Source organism: Wasmannia auropunctata, unplaced genomic scaffold, assembly GCF_000956235.1.
Source record: "Wasmannia auropunctata unplaced genomic scaffold, wasmannia.A_1.0 LD336000.1, whole genome shotgun sequence".
Classification (NCBI taxonomy): Eukaryota; Metazoa; Arthropoda; class Insecta; order Hymenoptera; family Formicidae; genus Wasmannia; species Wasmannia auropunctata.
This window is the reverse complement of record NW_012026890.1, coordinates 81,451-98,279: the sequence shown is the minus strand read 5'-3', so window position 1 is coordinate 98,279 and position 16,829 is coordinate 81,451. Positions and strand designations below refer to the sequence as shown.

Genomic DNA, 16,829 nt, shown 5'->3' with positions numbered 1-16,829 from the left:
ATGGTCATTCTTCGATTTTTGACATGAGAAACTTTTATGAAAAATTTGTATTGCAGAAATCGAAAAATATAAAAAATCGACCTAGGTCAACTCCTACATGGTCATTCTTCGATTTTGACATGAGAAACTTTTATGAGAAATTTTTATTGCAGAAATCGAAAAATATAAAAAATCGTCTAAGGTCAAGTCAGTCATGGTCATTTCATGGATTTTTTAATTTTTGACACGGGAAATTTTTCGAAAAATTTTTATTGCAAAAATCGAAGAATATAAAAAATCGTCTGAGGTCAAGTCAGTCATAGTCATTTTACACATTTTTCGATTCTTGACATAAGAAATTTTTCAAAAAATTTTTATTGCAAAAATCGAAAAATATATGACTATGACTATGTATAAAATGATTATGACTGACTTGACCTCAGACGATTTTTGCAATAAAAATTTCTTGAAAAATTTCTTATATGTCAACAATCGAAAAATGTATATGACTGACTTGACCTCAGACGATTTTTTATATTTTTCGATTTTTACAATAAAAATTTTTTGAAAAATTTCTTATATTAAGAATCAAAAAATGTATCGAATAACTACGATTGACTTGACCTCAAACGATTTTTTATATTTTTCAATTTTTTAAATAAAAATTTTTTTTGACCAACCATCACCCCGAACAAACGATGTCGTATAAATTGTTATTTGAATCGAACGTATACTTTGTAAAAAAATATATTTTATATTCAATAATTTCTTTAGTATATTTCAAATACAAAATAGATTGAAATTGTATTTGAAATAAAAATACAAAATGTACTTTTATGTTCCGCTGAAATACAAAATACAAAATACAAATTGTATTTCAAATACAAGTATTTGAAATTTGCCCAGCCCTGAATGTATAATTATAAGAAAAAAAGATATTGTCAATTTGCCACTCGCGGCCGGTGGCAAGGTGGATGCAGCACGGACACGCACCACAAATTGGTATACCCGCGGTGCAGAAAAGTGAATGTGAGCTATGTAGATTACATCCACTTCTTCAGAGGGCGTTAGTGCACGAGGGCACTTTTGAGGCGAAAGCCGTCAATGCCGTCATGTCCTCTCTCAAGATTTTCTCTCAGGTTATACACTGTGTATGAGCGACAATGCAGTATACAGGTTATAATTTATAAGTTATTCGATTTATTCATATAAGTCACGTGTTGAATGTTAAACGATGGCAAATAACAACGATAGCTGTTTCATCACTGCGCCTGGCTTCTGTCCGGATTGTGGTTCAGTTTTACCCTTGCTTGGCGAAAGAGGCGGCGTCACATGTTACACGTGCAAGAGAGAATGGGGTTCTGAAGGTGCTTTTTGGACAGAAAAAAAGTTCTTTTCTTAAAAAAAAAAAAAATAATATATATAAATTGTACGCTAATTTAAGAGAGAGTGGCATGCCACTGAAAAAACCTTTGTGTGCAAGCTTTAACTAGCAGTAGAGCTGAGAATTTATATTAATTTGGATAATCAATTGCTATTATTATGTTTTGCAGTTTTTGGCGACATGGGAATGACGCATACAATCTTTTTTAATACTAAGCACACTTATGCGTCTGCCAGAGAAGGCGATGAGAGAGATAGTGATGACGATGCAGATGGGCCAGTGGTAGAGCGACAGTGTCCTCAGTGTCGAAACGACAAAATGTCCTATGCAACATTGCAATTGAGATCTGCTGACGAAGGACAGACTGTATTTTACACATGTACCAAATGCAAGTACGTATCTGTATATAATAATATTGGCATAGCGCTCGGATATTATCTTCAGATGAAATTCAGTTTTTGTGTCGCTTGTAATACTTAATGTTAATGAATGAATTATTTTATTTGCAGATTCAAGGAAACAGAAAATTCATAACATAAAAAAATCGCGTTATATATCTTATTTTATAAGGAATTTTGTCATATGGAACAAGTACAATTTTTTTTTCTTTTTAGAGAATAGAAAATACATATTATTTTTATACTGCGCGAAATAGTTGAAAAAGAAATTATATTTTTGTACTCTACATATTTTTATTAAAACATGTAATGTCAGTTGCTTCTAGAGTTCTGTTAATAAGTATTATTATTTGTACATACAAAAGCATACAGCGGGGCGTCTTTATGAGATTTATACCTCAAGATAAAAATACATCGCTTTAATAAAACATAGAGCTTTATTTATAATACACTCAACAAATAGTGGTGAAAGAGAGTACACTTGTCATAATTTCATAATTCTACTGGGTCACAATATCTTTTCTTTCTAACAATGTTCCTTTACCTTAATTAAGTGTTCAAGTAAGTAATTTGGTATATACAATGCGCGTGTCTGGAGAAAAGTTAACAATTATTTTAATAAATTCATCTTGATCCACTCTCAAAATTATTACAGTGGTCCTTGCATTAAAAAACTTTTTAATAGAGAGTTTGTCGATAGTTCCTTACTTATCCTAGGTATGCATTTACACATTGGCACTAATATTTGCCCGTGGTCTAACAATAATAAGAAGTAGATATGCTATCTTACGTTAAGGAAAGGTGTCCCAATAAACTAATTCTTGAATTTTATATGCATTACGTAAACTATAGATATACAAATGTGATATATAAAGTGATGTAATTGCACTTTCTTAATACTCTGGTATACCCACAGTATAAGCTAAAGTGGAGAAATAAAATTTGTTACTGAAAGACGTAATCGATACATGCATGAATTACTTTTTCAAACAATTAAGATTTAATGCAATTTTTGCCTAAAATCTATTTAGCTTTAAAAAAACTTCGAATTGATTTTATCTTGAAGAATTTAATTTGAAGAACTTTATTACGGAGTTTTTAAAACATTTTTTAAACAGAACTAGATTAGAAAGTCATTACGGAAGAAATTATAAAATATTTTAAAATTATTTAATAATCGCATGTAGTTCTATATTAGTGAGATATTAGCAATATTTCTTTTGCAGTATCCACAATCTAAGTAATACCGTTTCTTTGTCACGAAATAAATTTCAAAGATTTCGAATGATAGGATCTTATTATTAACACACTTCTCATTCGAAAGATTTTACATATTAAAATAATATTAGGATCAATATCTTTATAACAATACAATTATCAAACGCGATGCTTATATCTCCCAAATATTATATATTCCATAGCATAAAGTATATATGTTTTATAAAAAAACATACGTTTTTAATAACTTGTGCATATTATCATACGCTTTTTATTACTTATTATATATTCTTTTTATGGAAATGTCTTTGTACATATTATTTTCATAGTGAAATGCCTCTCTCGAAACGTGCAACGGTTTGTAGAGATACAAAAAAATAATATGTCATCTACCTATAGATCATTACAAAACATTGCTTTCACGTACATTATCGTCAATTCTGAAAGTATAATTTGGTTACCGTTTTCTATATAACTTTTGTCGATCATCGTACAGTGTCTTACGTTGTTGCACTTTCATAAAAATTACGAACGTTACAACAGTTGATCAAAACGGTGTTGTGAAAATATATTACGCTTCAAGAACACTCCTAAATATATCTCAAAAATTGATTGGCTTAATTTCACATTTTTGTATCATAATATATTGTGTACGCAAAATTTTGATTTTTGTATATTAATTGGTTACGTCATCGGCGAATGTTGTAAAGTTGTTGACAAGACCGTGTGCTTGTACAATACAATCCTTATTTCGTCAAGATCTGTTTGATTAGCACGATATATAATTATGTGTAATGCTAGTACGCGATTATTAATATCACGTATCATAATAATCAGTATTAATTTGCTTCTTTATACATAAGTTTTATATTTTTGCAGAGTATTCCAGAGCCTTAAGATAACATATATGAGTTCAGAAAATTCATTTTTGCATTGAAATCAAAATTTTTTAGCACGTTTTACAATATCAATTATATATGTTATTATCGAGATTTTAAATGTCATAATATATTGTAATTATTTGACAGATTCAGTATTCAAATACAAATGTAAACACCGTAATAATTGTTATATTTCAGAATATCCTCGATAATATTATTGTCGAAGTGTTTGCAATGCACACAACAACGTACTTTTTTATTTTATCGTCAGAAGTGTATATTTTATGTGATGAATAACACATCATTCGTGAAAAATTAATTTATATATCATAAACTTGAAATAAGTTTGAGAATTCCACATATCTATTTTATAAAGCATTATTTCACACGTATTTTACTTTTCAAACGTTGAAACATTATATTTTAAGAATCTCAATTTTGATATGGCAGATATTTTTTCAAGGCTTTCAAATTACATAAAAAAATTATGTATATCTCGATCATATTTTTCTCTAATTTATTTTGAAAAACTATGTGTGTTTGTGTCAACGTAAATTTATTTATATATTTTTTAAATGTTAAGAAATCTCATTATCAAGATGGTAACTGAACTCATATATGTGAACATTTTGATATGTCAACTTAATGTTTTATCGGAAAGAAAGTGCGATTGCAGTAACAAAAAAATAATTTAACATACTAGTATATTGAATAAATGTAATGTATATGAATACCGAGAGTATGCTATTCCAGATGATCAAATTATTGTGGTGTGCGTAATTGATTTAGATTAAGAAAAAAATACTTTTTTTTTCATCTCAGGAAAGCTCCGAGAAAAAATTTGACACATAGATTACTGACAAACTTGTATTAATTAATTCATGAATTTGCCGATTATCGTTTTATTTTTAATATTGATGATATAAGTGGAAGCTTTTATTCATCAAGGAATAATAAGTTTCCATTACGAATATCTTATTCACCTTAGGAATAAGATTTCGTTAAATAATATCGCGAACTCATTAAACGAGAATCGTCATTAAATCGTGAAAGATTGCGCCTTATATTTCTGCTATTGACTGACTGATGTCAAGTTGATTCATTCGGCCATCCGCATCCGAGGAATAACAGTTCCGCGCGCGCTAATACAACGTTTGAACAATACCTGTGCGCTGAGAATGTAAGTACGAGCTGCGACGATACGGAATACATTCTAGTGAGGTCTGAACGGCGAGACGACCGGAGCTCGCGCCGTTATTAGGCCTTCGACGCACCGTTTTTATCGGGTACTTTAAAAAACGTATCAAACATGTTTTCTTACAGACTTGCCCTGCATAGTTTCGCGACGACACTGGTGTCTAAATTAATTATTCCATCTCTTCTGACATTTTTACGCTCGGTCTCTCGCTTTCTTTCTCTCTTTTCTCTCTTCTCTCCTATCCTCCTTCGGCAATCTCACACTGCTATGTACACGCTCTCTCTCTCTCTCTCTCTCTCTCTAAACGCTCATATTACATATCGTACATAAACTATGTACACGTGACAAAGTATTTACAAGTGTGAGGCAGGTGGTGTACAGCGTCTAGATTGTCATCACTATCCCGTGCTCCGATCATGATGACGTCTGAAAGCATTCGTCCAGGAAGTTCTCCAGCGAGTGGTACAGATGCGCTCGCGACTGGACGATACCGTGGTCCTCGTCCGTGTACGTCTGCAAAAGGCGAAAGATTTGCGATTATCCCGCGATTGTATTTCGGCACTTTTTATTTCCTTAATTCGATCCCTTTGCTTCGAGGAGCGCGGGAAACGGACGACGTACCTGTTGTCTAAAGAGGATGTCCTTCTGCTCCAACACCTTCGCGAGCATCAGCGACTGTTGATAGTGCACGTTGTCGTCCAGAGTACCGTGAATCAAGTAGTACATCTTATTCTTGATATTGTCGACCTTGTTGAGCAGCTGACCGTGCTCGTAGCCTTGCAGATTATCGGCAACGGTCGGCAGACCCATGAACCGCTCGGTATAAATCGAATCTGTAATCAAGCAATTAACACGGTAATTAAAAAGAAAAAAAAAGCGCGCGGATAAAAAAAGGAGGGGAGGCGAAAAAGGTACGGTTGTGTGGCACGTAATATCTTATGCAGAAATTGCACAAGTGTGACGCTGCATAAGTCTTTTTAACGTCATCCTGTAAATCACGTGTATTTTTCTCGCGTGCTCTAACAAAAGGAGGTAAACGCTGACACGAATTTAAAGCAGTTGAAAAAGTAATATTAAAGCTGCAGTGGCGCGTCTTTTCCACGGAGCGCTCACTTTTCTTCATTAAAACGGCGGTGCGTAAAAAATTCTTAGACAAATCCCGGGGGCGAATGAGCTTAACATAAGTCATTTTAAGTAAGTAAGCTGCATTTCTCCGTAAGTAAACTCTCTTAACAATATTCGTTTATGGCGAGGGATATCAAAAGCTGGGAAAATATTGCTCGAAAGCGCGATGATGTCGCAGCAATATCGGAAAATAAAGATGCAATATTAGTTTCAATTAATTATTTTTTCGATATTTTTTTATTACATATTTTAAATATCATTTGAAACGTGCGAAATATATAAGACAAATTATTTAACCCAGAATAAAAGGAGATTTTATTAATTTGAATAAGAATTAACGTTTCCTGCTTTAAGTTTTAATTATATTATTACAGTTACTTGAAAAGCTTTTATTATTTTTGTTATTTTTTAAATTAAATTATTTACTACATTTTAATTATTCGTTACAGTAAGCAAAAAAACTTTAAGTTTCGCCTGAAGAGACGAAGAGATTCTGCTTTAGTCCTAACGTTACGAAATTCTATCCTTCGTGAAAATACTTTCCGTTAATTTTAAAGCACGGTATATCTTCCGTCTTATTCGTTTATCAAGATTTTTTGCTTTTTCTATTTTTTTACCGTTAAAACGCGCAAACTGACTCTGGCTACGTTAAGGCGTTCGGTAATTTTACAAGAAACTGCTCATCCTGTCGCAAGATAATTCGAGCTTACGGTGCTCAATCATTTACCTTCCCTTTGAAATCGCGATTGTAGACTGAAAATACTTTACGTGTTGCGCCATTAATTATCGAATACCTATCAATTATACGTACCGTAAAGGGCCCAATCCGTAACTGGCGCGACGGACATGCCGCACTTGAAGACACCCTTTAAGTCCATGGCGAGCGTCATGCCGGTCGCGTATCCACCATAACTCCAGCCCCATATCGCCGTTCTGGTACGGTCAATGAAGGGCAATTTGTCCTGCAAATGCCTGCGAGAAGCAAAGAAAAGCTCGAATCAATATCACTGAAAATACGATCTTGAAGCACATGTAGCTAAAATACATCATCTACACGATTACTCACGAAATTGATTAAGCGTTTTAAACATTTCATAAAAAAGTATCTGTGGCGCTGCAGCATAAGAAAAAGAAAGAGAGAAAAGGGCAGTCATATAGAAGATTTTTATAATTTTTGAAGTTATTAATAACGATATTCTCAAAATAAATTTCTGGACTCTTCGTAATTTTTAAAATACTTATATTTAATCAATTCCATGAATTACAGAAATTGTAGGAAAAAGCTTTCAGTTCCGACTGGAGGTACAAGTTTTTTCTTCTTCAATTCTAATGTTACGAAAATCTATTCTTACTGACAGAAAATATATTTTTGAACTTTTACGCTTATAAGACACGGTATACGAGACAGCTGCGACATGACAGCAAAGAAAAAGGATATTCTCGCGATCGTTCTATTCTACAAATTCGGAAACAGTATCGAGACGACAGCCTACGATGAATTCTTTCGTCTCCGTTTAGGAGGATCGCGCAGAAACGTCCTACGAGATTACCCTCTTTTGCCTGAGAATGCCGCAGCGCTCGTAAAAAGACAATCGCCCCCCTCTCGCTGAAGCGCCTATACGGGATAAGTCGACCGCTTTGCGATAAGAATCGATGAATACTTTGTAATTTCTGCTTCCCCTCTTCTCCCTCCCCGTAGGCCGTACGTATCTTCTATTATCTCGCGTGCACTCCGCGCGATCGTACTACCAATACGCCTCGAATTAAAGAACACGTGCCACACATCGCCTTCCACGTGAAACGTGTGTCACGCAACTGCAATTTTCTGCAGTAATGCAGTTATAATTATCGAAACTTTTCAGAGAAATCAAACTCTCTCACAGCCCCGCAATAATTTTATTAAATTACTTTCTACATCAATTAAGCTCTTTCAGACGAAATCGTTTGAATTAATTACAATGTTGTTAAATTAAAAAATACAGTTTCATTGAAACTCGAAACACTGTCCAAGAATTGCACTAAGTTTTCATATTTTTTGAAAATTCGAAGTTGCTTCACGGAAAGAACGATTTTGTTGAAAGGTCTAAAAATTTTGCTGAAAACAGATCTGAAAATAATTTTTCGTTAAATCATCCAAATAATTTGTTGGAATGTTAAAACTGATAAGCATTACTATAAAACGTTCTGATATTCTAGCAATCATTTTGACTTTTGTATAAAATTATTTTGATTTTGAAGAAAAATTATTTTCAGATCTGCAGGATTCAGCAAAATTGCTCTTTCCGTGTTTAAAATTATAAACATAAATTATCTGTATTGCTGAAATTATAGATTTCGGCGTAAAAATATTTTAAAATAAAAGCAAGTTAAGTTTCAAAAGCAATGTGTTACAGGTGTGGATAAGGTTTTGACAACAATGTTCATCTTTTCATTTTGCACACAGAGAAGGGATTAGCCGACGTAGCTAAAATATATAGCCGTAGCTAAAATATATAATGTGTATCTTTAAAAACAGAGACAGCTAATATCGTTATACTGTCAAAGCTAAATTTATTTGTTGCTAAAATTTAGGCGCTACAGCACAAAATATTTGCTAGTGAAATCAAATGACGTTTAGCTAAATACTATTGAGGAATATCCAGCAAAACTTTTAAATTTTTTAGCAAAATCACTCTTTCCGTAAATGCCACTTTCTTAGCTACTCCTGTTAAAGGATGCTTTTATTTTAGCTAATAAAATTGTATCTCGTAATAAATATATTTTATCTTTAAATAGCTAACTTTGCTATCAATGACAGCAAAGTTCGAATTACACGGAGAGAATTTTCTTTTAAAATTTACCCCAAAAATCATGTTAATCGTGAGACAACATATAGTATTTCGACAAATTTTATGTGATTTTCTGTTTTTTTTACTGTGTACTACAATAAATTTGTTGTAGTACATGTTTAAAAAAATAGTGAAAATCACATAAAATTTGTCGAAATACTATGTTGTCCTACGATTAACATGATTTTCAGGATAAATTTTAAAATAAAATTCTCTCCGTGTAGCTACTGATATTTAGCTGATTGTAAGTCATTTTTTTTGCGTGTGCATTCAAAACGGACAATGCTCTTGGCTGCACTTTAACTACCTTTCCAATTACCAACAGACTCGCGGCATTGAGAATTAAAGGGAGTTAGAAAAAGTGGTATTTCATCGCAATACCCTTAGAGAAAGATCAACTGCAATTTGGACGAGGAAACCCACGGACGGAGGAAACGCGAATGTTACCTCTGGGACGACCCGTGTATCTCTCCAGACGTCTCCCAGATTGAGCGCCACGTCTCGCCTCATGATTTCCGGGAAACCCGAGTGGATTCGCCCGCGCGAAGCGACGCGCGCTGCCCTCGCCGCCGCGCCGTCGAGGGGCGGTGAGGGGGAGGGGGAGAAAAGGGGGCGAATTCGTATTTCTTTCCTTCCAATCTTTTCGGGCTATTGTCTCTGGCATCTTTCGTGTGTTCGATAATAATGGTCCCGGCGGGATTAGCGCCCACGCCGGCCGGTCGACCGGTCGGTCGGTCGGCCGGCCGGCCGACCGCCCGTGGAAATAGTAAACGGGCGCCTCGTAGGGCGACGCGCGGCAGATTTCGTTTCTTCCTTCCTCCCCGTTCGCTCTCGGTGAAATTTATTTACCTCGTAAATCGACCGGCGGTACGTCGAATTCTATTTCTTTCCGCGAGAAAAAAAGGAGGAAGAAAGAAAAAAAAAGAGGAGGAAAAACTACAGACGGGGAGGAAAAGAGGAAGAAACTCGGACCGAGACGCTCCTCTCTTTCGTTTTGCGGCTCGCAAACGTTACGTATATAGGACTCGAGGATATATACGTATTTCGGTCCCGCCGAAACTCCATCGGCATTCCCCCGTGTCTTTGTCTCGTTGCCCTTGTTTGTTGGAAGTCCTTACGGGAACACCGCGCGGACTGATCCACCGCGCGAATTTCAAGGCGGGATTTTCCTCCGGCGGTTTTAATTACGATCGCGTGTACGTCCGGATTCTTTAAATCATTGGGAAGGTCCCTCTCGACGGGATTGAAAACACGGAATCGATAACGAACGCGATAGAAATAAACACACTGAAGAGTAAGAAGATAGAGAGATAAATCTTTGAATTGCAATTAATGTTAATTAATTTGGAATGATGACGTATCTCGGGCTACGAGAGCTGGAATATTCTTTCTTCTTTTTTTTATCGTTTGAGGGAAAAAATTTCGCGTCATGAATTTTAAAGAACGTCTAATGTCTAATGATTTTTGGCACGATGTAACACATTAGATTTTTTTCCTTTGCGAGCAATATAGAAAAACAAGTATTACGATAAATCGGATCTTCCAAATCCTTTCAAGAAATCCTTTTCCTTTTTTTAACTACACGGAATGAACAATTTTGCTGAATCCAGATCTGAAAATAATTTTTGTTCAATAATCAAAATAATTTTATGCGAAAGTCAAAGTGATTGAATATCAAAACGTTTTATAGCAATGCTCATCAGCATTTTTAACATTCCAAGAAATTATTTTGATAATTCGACAAAAAATTATTTTCAGATCTGTTTTTAGCAAAATTTTTAGATCTTTCAACAAAATCGTTCTTTCCGTGTAACTGTCTGTTTATTAATATCGCGTATGATGATGCTGCGTACTAATCTAATTTTTTCTTACAATTCTGTTGCATCTTCTCTTGTCTACACGACTGCCACTTTATTTATTTACACTGATTTAATTACCTAATCCTGCGACACACTCAATCTTGAGATCAACCACGGATGGTTTGCGCGGAGCTATGATTTTCTTCCCTTCAGGGGGAAAACGATTGTTAGTCGCTCTCTCTCCCCCCATTTAAAGGATCATTACGCTTACGAGGGGTTGCGTCGTCGTCCCCAAGATTTCCGCGTTTCAACGCCGCTTACGTCACTCGTTATTCACCAATTAAGCGGTCGTGGAACCAGCGGGTGGGGCGCGGACCTGCAGCGACGAGCTTGGTTAATCGGTCTGGTTAGCCGGTTCGATGACGGAACAAAGGCCGGCAAAAAGGAGACGAAACGCGGGGGTTTTCGCGAAGGGTTGACGCACGGAGGGAGAAAGCGAGGCGAGGCGGCGGAAACTAGGAAGAGCTTCGCGAAGCTCTTCGCCGGGTTGAAGAGAGTCGGACGACTCTTCCGCAATCGTTTGGCTGTCTCCCAACTTCGCTTTTTACGCTCCGGACGATGCACCAGCAAAACGTCGCGGCGTAGAACACCGGGAAACGTGCGGGTAGAACACGCTTGCGTTTTCGCGAATACCATTTGACGCATTGGCGATTGAATACTTTTTTAAGAGAATCTACGATCAGTGGATCATTAGAGATGTGCGAATGGTTTGAATTCGAATCGAATCACACTCGGAAAGAACAATTTTGCTGAATCCAGATCTGAAAATAATTTTTGTTCAATAATCAAAATAATTTTGTGTAAAAGTCAAAGTGATTGCTAAAATATCAAAACGTATTATAACAATACTTATCAGTTTTAACATTCCAACAAATTATTTTGATGATTCAACAAAAAATTATTTTCAGATCTGTTTTTAGCAAAATTTTTAGATCTTTCAACAAAATCGTCCTTTCCGTAGATTCGATTCGAGTTCGTTTTCGAATCTACAAGATTCGAAATCGAATAGTTCGAGAATCAACAATGGTTCGACTTCGAATCGATCGCCTATTTTATTTGGTTCATTTACGTCTCCCGCGCAATTATTTTTATCTAATAAGTAAGTATTTTTGATATGTGTACACGGAAAAAATGATTTTGTTGAAAGGTCTAAAAATGTTGCTAAAAACAGATCTAAAAATAATTTGTTGGAATATTGAAACTGATAAGCATTGCTATAAAACGTTTTGATATTTTAGCAATCACTTTGATTTTCGCACAAAATTATTTCGATTATTGAACAAAAATTATTTTCAGATCTGGATTCAGCAAAATTATTCTTTCCGTGTAATGTATTCATATAGATTAATAAAATATTCGACAGTATTTTAACTATTCGTGTATACACATGTTATTAATATTTTCTAGTTCAAAATGTCACATAAGATCATGATCTTTTGTAATGAGATGTAAATCGAGAATAGGTCTTCAGTTTGTTTAAATCATTGCGTAAAATAATGTAAATTGTAAATTTTGATATTTATTACGTTTAAATTAACATGTAATGGTAATCTGGGAAAATTTGATTCAGAGTCGATTCATATTCGAATTAAAGAGATTCGATTTGATTCGATTCGATTCGACCATGCAAATACTTGATTCGCACACCTCTATGGATCACCATACATAATTAACAGGAAAGATCTCGAGGCTCGCGCTAAAATTTGATCTCGCCGCTAAATTTTTCACATAGCACTCGAAAATGGAAAGCATCGAGGAGCATATCTCTGACGTGCGAGGTTATTCCTTTTTGATAAAGGTGACAGTGCAAATATCGACAGCTACACACTCTGTGTCTGCAGGCGGTCGCAAATTTTCGCTTTATTTATATTTCGGGACGATATTCTTCAAATAAACGCTTGCCGTAAAGGTTACTGTACAGACCGATGACACCATTTGGTCCATTCAATATTTAAGCATCGAACTTAAAATATATGCTCACGGAAGTGACCCCAGGTGTTCCTCGTGCTTTCTCCGACCTGTGTGCACTTCGGTCGCTGAACCGAAAGGTGAAGTTCCACGACTTCTTTTATAGAGAGAAAAAGAAATCTCTCATTGTCTATAAGAAATTAAATTAACTTACGTACAACTAAATGTTTTTTTTTCTACCTGTAATGTAATTTGTATTTTAATACAATTAAACGCGAGCTCTTTGTTTACCTTCGCGGAACGCCACGGCAGTGATAAGAAAAAAAATGGTTCGTCGAGCAAAAAAATAATGAAGCTATTAAAACGTTTGGGACCGCACAATGAGAAAACAATTTTGTAGCAATATTTCTAGCGTTGTTATTCCGGTTATTATTCGAAAAGACGTCCGGTCGTCAAAGGGAAAAACGGAGGGCGGAGCCCTCTGGAAGTGATGTAAATAAAATCTCCGCGAAACGAAAGAGAAAATCGCTGTTACAAGTTTACCGCGCGGTCGCGTTTCGGTCCACGGTGGTGTAATAACATCTACTGAAATTCAACAATTTACTTTACACACCGCCGCGGCCGCGCGCGCTAATTTCTTGTTGCTATTTACTAAACTTCCATCCGGAGATTCCCGCCCGCGCGTCGGTCTACGCGCCGCGCCGCGTCGTCAAGCTTGCGGCTTCGCGGTCGCGGCGCGTTGTCGCTTAAACGATAAAATATGACCCCGCCGCCGCCGGCGCGGAACGGGCATTATTCATCGCGACCGGAAGTTTGATGTTTCGGTTTAAAGACGGACGGTCGTATAAGTGGCGTATTCTCTTTCTCTCTCTCGCGCGCGCGCGCTACCGATCCGTCTCGCTTACGCGCTCCCTCTTTCTCTCTTTCTCTCACCCTTTTCCCGCCATCGAGATAAATTACTCGTGGCAGCTAAGTGGAAATACGATAGGAAGAGAGCCCGGCTCTTCTTCGTGGTACCCGCCACTCGACGGCGCGGGCGTGGAGAGGGTCAGCCGATAAATTCAGATAAAAGTACGAGCAATTTTCTTCTTGTTAACGCGGCGGCGGTTATCTCTCTCTATCTCTCTACCCCTCTCTCTTTCTATCTGTCTATCTCTCCATCTCTCTCAGGTGTCCGCGCCGTGAAAAGAACTTCGTTAAACACGGGCCTCGGACGCGCCGGGGGAGCCGGAGTTAGATTAGTTAACTTATAGGGGGGGGTTAACGAATTACTCCGATCGCGCGGTGATAAGTCACTTTGAGGCCTCGCCTATAATTAGGTTTGTCCTAAAGCAAAACTTTGTTCGCCGCACTTCCAGCCGGGGACGAGCGCGCGCCACCGGCCTCGGAGAGGCCCCCGCCTGCGTTCGTTCGTTAACATCACCGCCACGTCGAGAGCTATATCCCGGCGGCGCGGCGGCTGGCGTCGGAGGCAATCTCGGGTTAACGATATAATGCGTCTTCTATATACGTGTAAACGTGGCGTAAACGCGGTAAACGTAATACGCGCGCCTTACTCCAACGCGCCGGGGATATGACCACGCTTGCTATAAGTTATTATATAGATCCCTCCTTCAGGAAAAATGGACGCGGATGCGTTAGATGGGTTTAGCGGTGAATTGCTCTTGCCGAGGGGCGAGGGGTCCGACGAAGTAAATTTAATTTTATATGAATTCACGATTTTACGTGTCGGATATTGAATTTCCCTTCGGAATCTCCAATATAAAAATATAAAAGGCTATCATTTACATGCGCGATTGATTCGGTCGCGACTTTCAAGGTGGTTCTTTAGTAAATCGATTTACGATAGAAATGTCCAATTTTTTTTATATGATAAAAAGTTGAAGTTGACCGAACTTGACGTGTGCAAAATTCTAGAGTAAGTCGACGATGAGATAAGAGAGAAAAAAAAAAGTTGAAAATGTAACTTTTCACGTGTAACTTATACATTGGGATCGGAGACGCTTCTTTGCATGACTAACTGCACACAACCGTGATTTAAAACTTTTCTAAAAAAAACGAGATTACAATTTAAATTTCCGACACTTTACCAAAGAACCATCTTAATTCAACTTCTAAACAATATTATTGAATTTTTTTTCTTTTCGGAAACTGAAAATCGATTCGATCGGAATAATTTCACGACAGTATAGACTTACCTGGTGACGTTGATCTGATCGAAAATTTCGACGGTGCCGAGTCGGCGGTATCCGGCGAACAGCATGTCGTTACCCATTAATCCGGAGCCGCGGCCGTCGATGGCGGCGTATATGATACTTTTGTTTGTTACAAGATACGTGCCCCAATCGATGTTAAATTTTTCCGTCACCTGATACGAATCCGGGCCACCGTACCTGAAAGGCAGACAGATTGCGTGACACAGGCTGTCGGAACATCACATTATCGATAACTTTCATCGTCCTATTCACGATTTCACGCATTTGTTCATTTTCACGTGTGTTGCAAGCTTGATTTCTCTACACCGACACAAATTGGAACAGAGAAGATGTGGTGCTCTCTTGATTCTTATTATTTCTGCAGTTTCGCATTGGCGTCCGACTTTTCGAAAATTACGTGCGACGAAAGAGAAATTAAGAAATTAATTGCGCCTTACTTATTAGTTAATTTATAAATAAAGAATGTTAATGATGCAAATTTATTATATACACGATAATTATAAAATTATTAATGTAATTAAAAATAGAAAGTGAGATGTGGCATAACAAGACGATTAAATATCTATTTAGAGAGTGCCGCTGTAGCTCCGACAATTAAATCTATTTAGATCAAATCTATCCTGCAATATGCTCGGCCAAATTGGCCCTTTCTTCTTCGTAAAAAAAATCCTAATCTTATCATTAAATTTAGCGGATGTATTCGGCCACTTCCCCCGATTGTTTAGCGAGCCATTTTCTCGGCTTTCACGCTCATTACGGTTCTCGACGGTCGTTTGGCGGGAAATCTTGGTGCCACTTCCGCGGAAGAGGCTCAGAGAAGACGAAGGAAGGAAGCACAAAGAGAGGAGCCGAACGGGTGACGAGAATTAGGAAATGGAAGTTCGAGAACGAAGATGGCTTTTCTGATACGGCATTTTCAAGATGGGGCGCGCCGCGCCGACACTGACGCGGAAATAGAGACGGATAGTAACGATCCCGACGATGGCGTGATATAAACGCGAATGTTCTCGAGAACGACGGCGATACGGAGGCTCGGCGGTATCGTGAAACACGCATATAGTGGGATCGAAGCGAAATAGACTGTAATGATAACCGACGATCCGCTCTATCGGACATTGGCACGTACGGGAAAGTCATAAGACGAAAGGATAAGAATGTTGAAGAAAGAAAATATCTCGTACGATTTTTTCTGTTTATTAATACACGCGTGATTAATTGCTAATCAATTTTCCTAACACGTCAATTTTCTCTTTTCTCTGTTATGTATATTTCTTTTTCTCATGGTCGACTTAATTATATATCGAAAAGTATATGAAATTTTTCGAAAACGTTACTATTTGCAGATATTTGTGATGTGATTAATGTTAAATCGAATGGTAATTTAATGGTAATATAAACTTTTCAACTAATTGATTTTCAAATTTAAGATTAGCAAATGGCATTTGAAGTTATGTTATAAAAAAGAAGAAATCTTACACTCAGGGAAATGTTTCGCTGTTTCAGCTAGAATTATAAATATTACACTTAAATTATATCGCTGTTTTTTGTATCTGCTAAAAAATTGTCATACGTAGAATTTATAACAACAATATTCTAAGAATATATGCAAGAAAATATAGGTCTCATAACCAAATATAATTGGAATCTGGATTGATTAAACGTCATAGAGAAATTTTCTCTACATTTTAAAATTTTCTCGCTAAATTTGACAAATAGTTCAGATATAATTTCTGTCTCTGTTATTTATATTGATTAAATACAAAACATATGTGGTATCACAGTGCTTACTAATCACTTATCCGTTTTCGCTAATTTCTGTCTCTTATACACATCTC

At 36.6% G+C, this 16,829-nt stretch overlaps 2 protein-coding genes across 2 annotated transcripts in view; one reads left to right on the top strand and one right to left on the bottom strand.

Moving 5' to 3' along the window:
• The first annotated feature begins 1,061 nt into the window (after positions 1 to 1,061).
• LOC105453259 (DNA-directed RNA polymerase I subunit RPA12) lies at positions 1,062 to 2,711 on the top strand. The gene is made up of 3 exons (XM_011695051.1): positions 1,062 to 1,346; positions 1,533 to 1,755; positions 1,873 to 2,711. The coding sequence occupies exons 1-3, from the start codon at positions 1,214 to 1,216 to the stop codon at positions 1,895 to 1,897; spliced, it is 381 nt and encodes a 126-aa protein (XP_011693353.1). The 5' UTR covers positions 1,062 to 1,213; the 3' UTR covers positions 1,898 to 2,711.
• Positions 2,712 to 4,369: 1,658 nt separating this feature from the next.
• LOC105453258 (venom dipeptidyl peptidase 4) overlaps positions 4,370 to 16,829 on the bottom strand; it is a gene marked incomplete at its 5' end in the record, with an annotated part of 75,538 nt that continues 63,078 nt past the window's right edge. The window contains 4 exons of the mRNA XM_011695050.1: positions 4,370 to 5,571; positions 5,680 to 5,891; positions 6,995 to 7,155; positions 14,977 to 15,171. Of these exons, the coding sequence (XP_011693352.1) occupies positions 5,473 to 5,571; positions 5,680 to 5,891; positions 6,995 to 7,155; positions 14,977 to 15,171 (667 nt within the window). The remainder of the gene's footprint in view (positions 5,572 to 5,679; positions 5,892 to 6,994; positions 7,156 to 14,976; positions 15,172 to 16,829) is intronic.

Excerpts from the sequence above, each read along its gene's own strand:
- LOC105453259 (XM_011695051.1), top strand. The coding sequence starts at position 1,214 with ATGGCAAATAACAACGATAGCTGTTTCATCACTGCGCCTGGCTTCTGT. Across the intron at positions 1,347-1,532 it reads GAGAGAATGGGGTTCTGAAG|TTTTTGGCGACATGGGAATG; the intron begins GTGCTTTTTGGA and ends TATGTTTTGCAG. Across the intron at positions 1,756-1,872 it reads TACACATGTACCAAATGCAA|ATTCAAGGAAACAGAAAATT; the intron begins GTACGTATCTGT and ends TTTTATTTGCAG.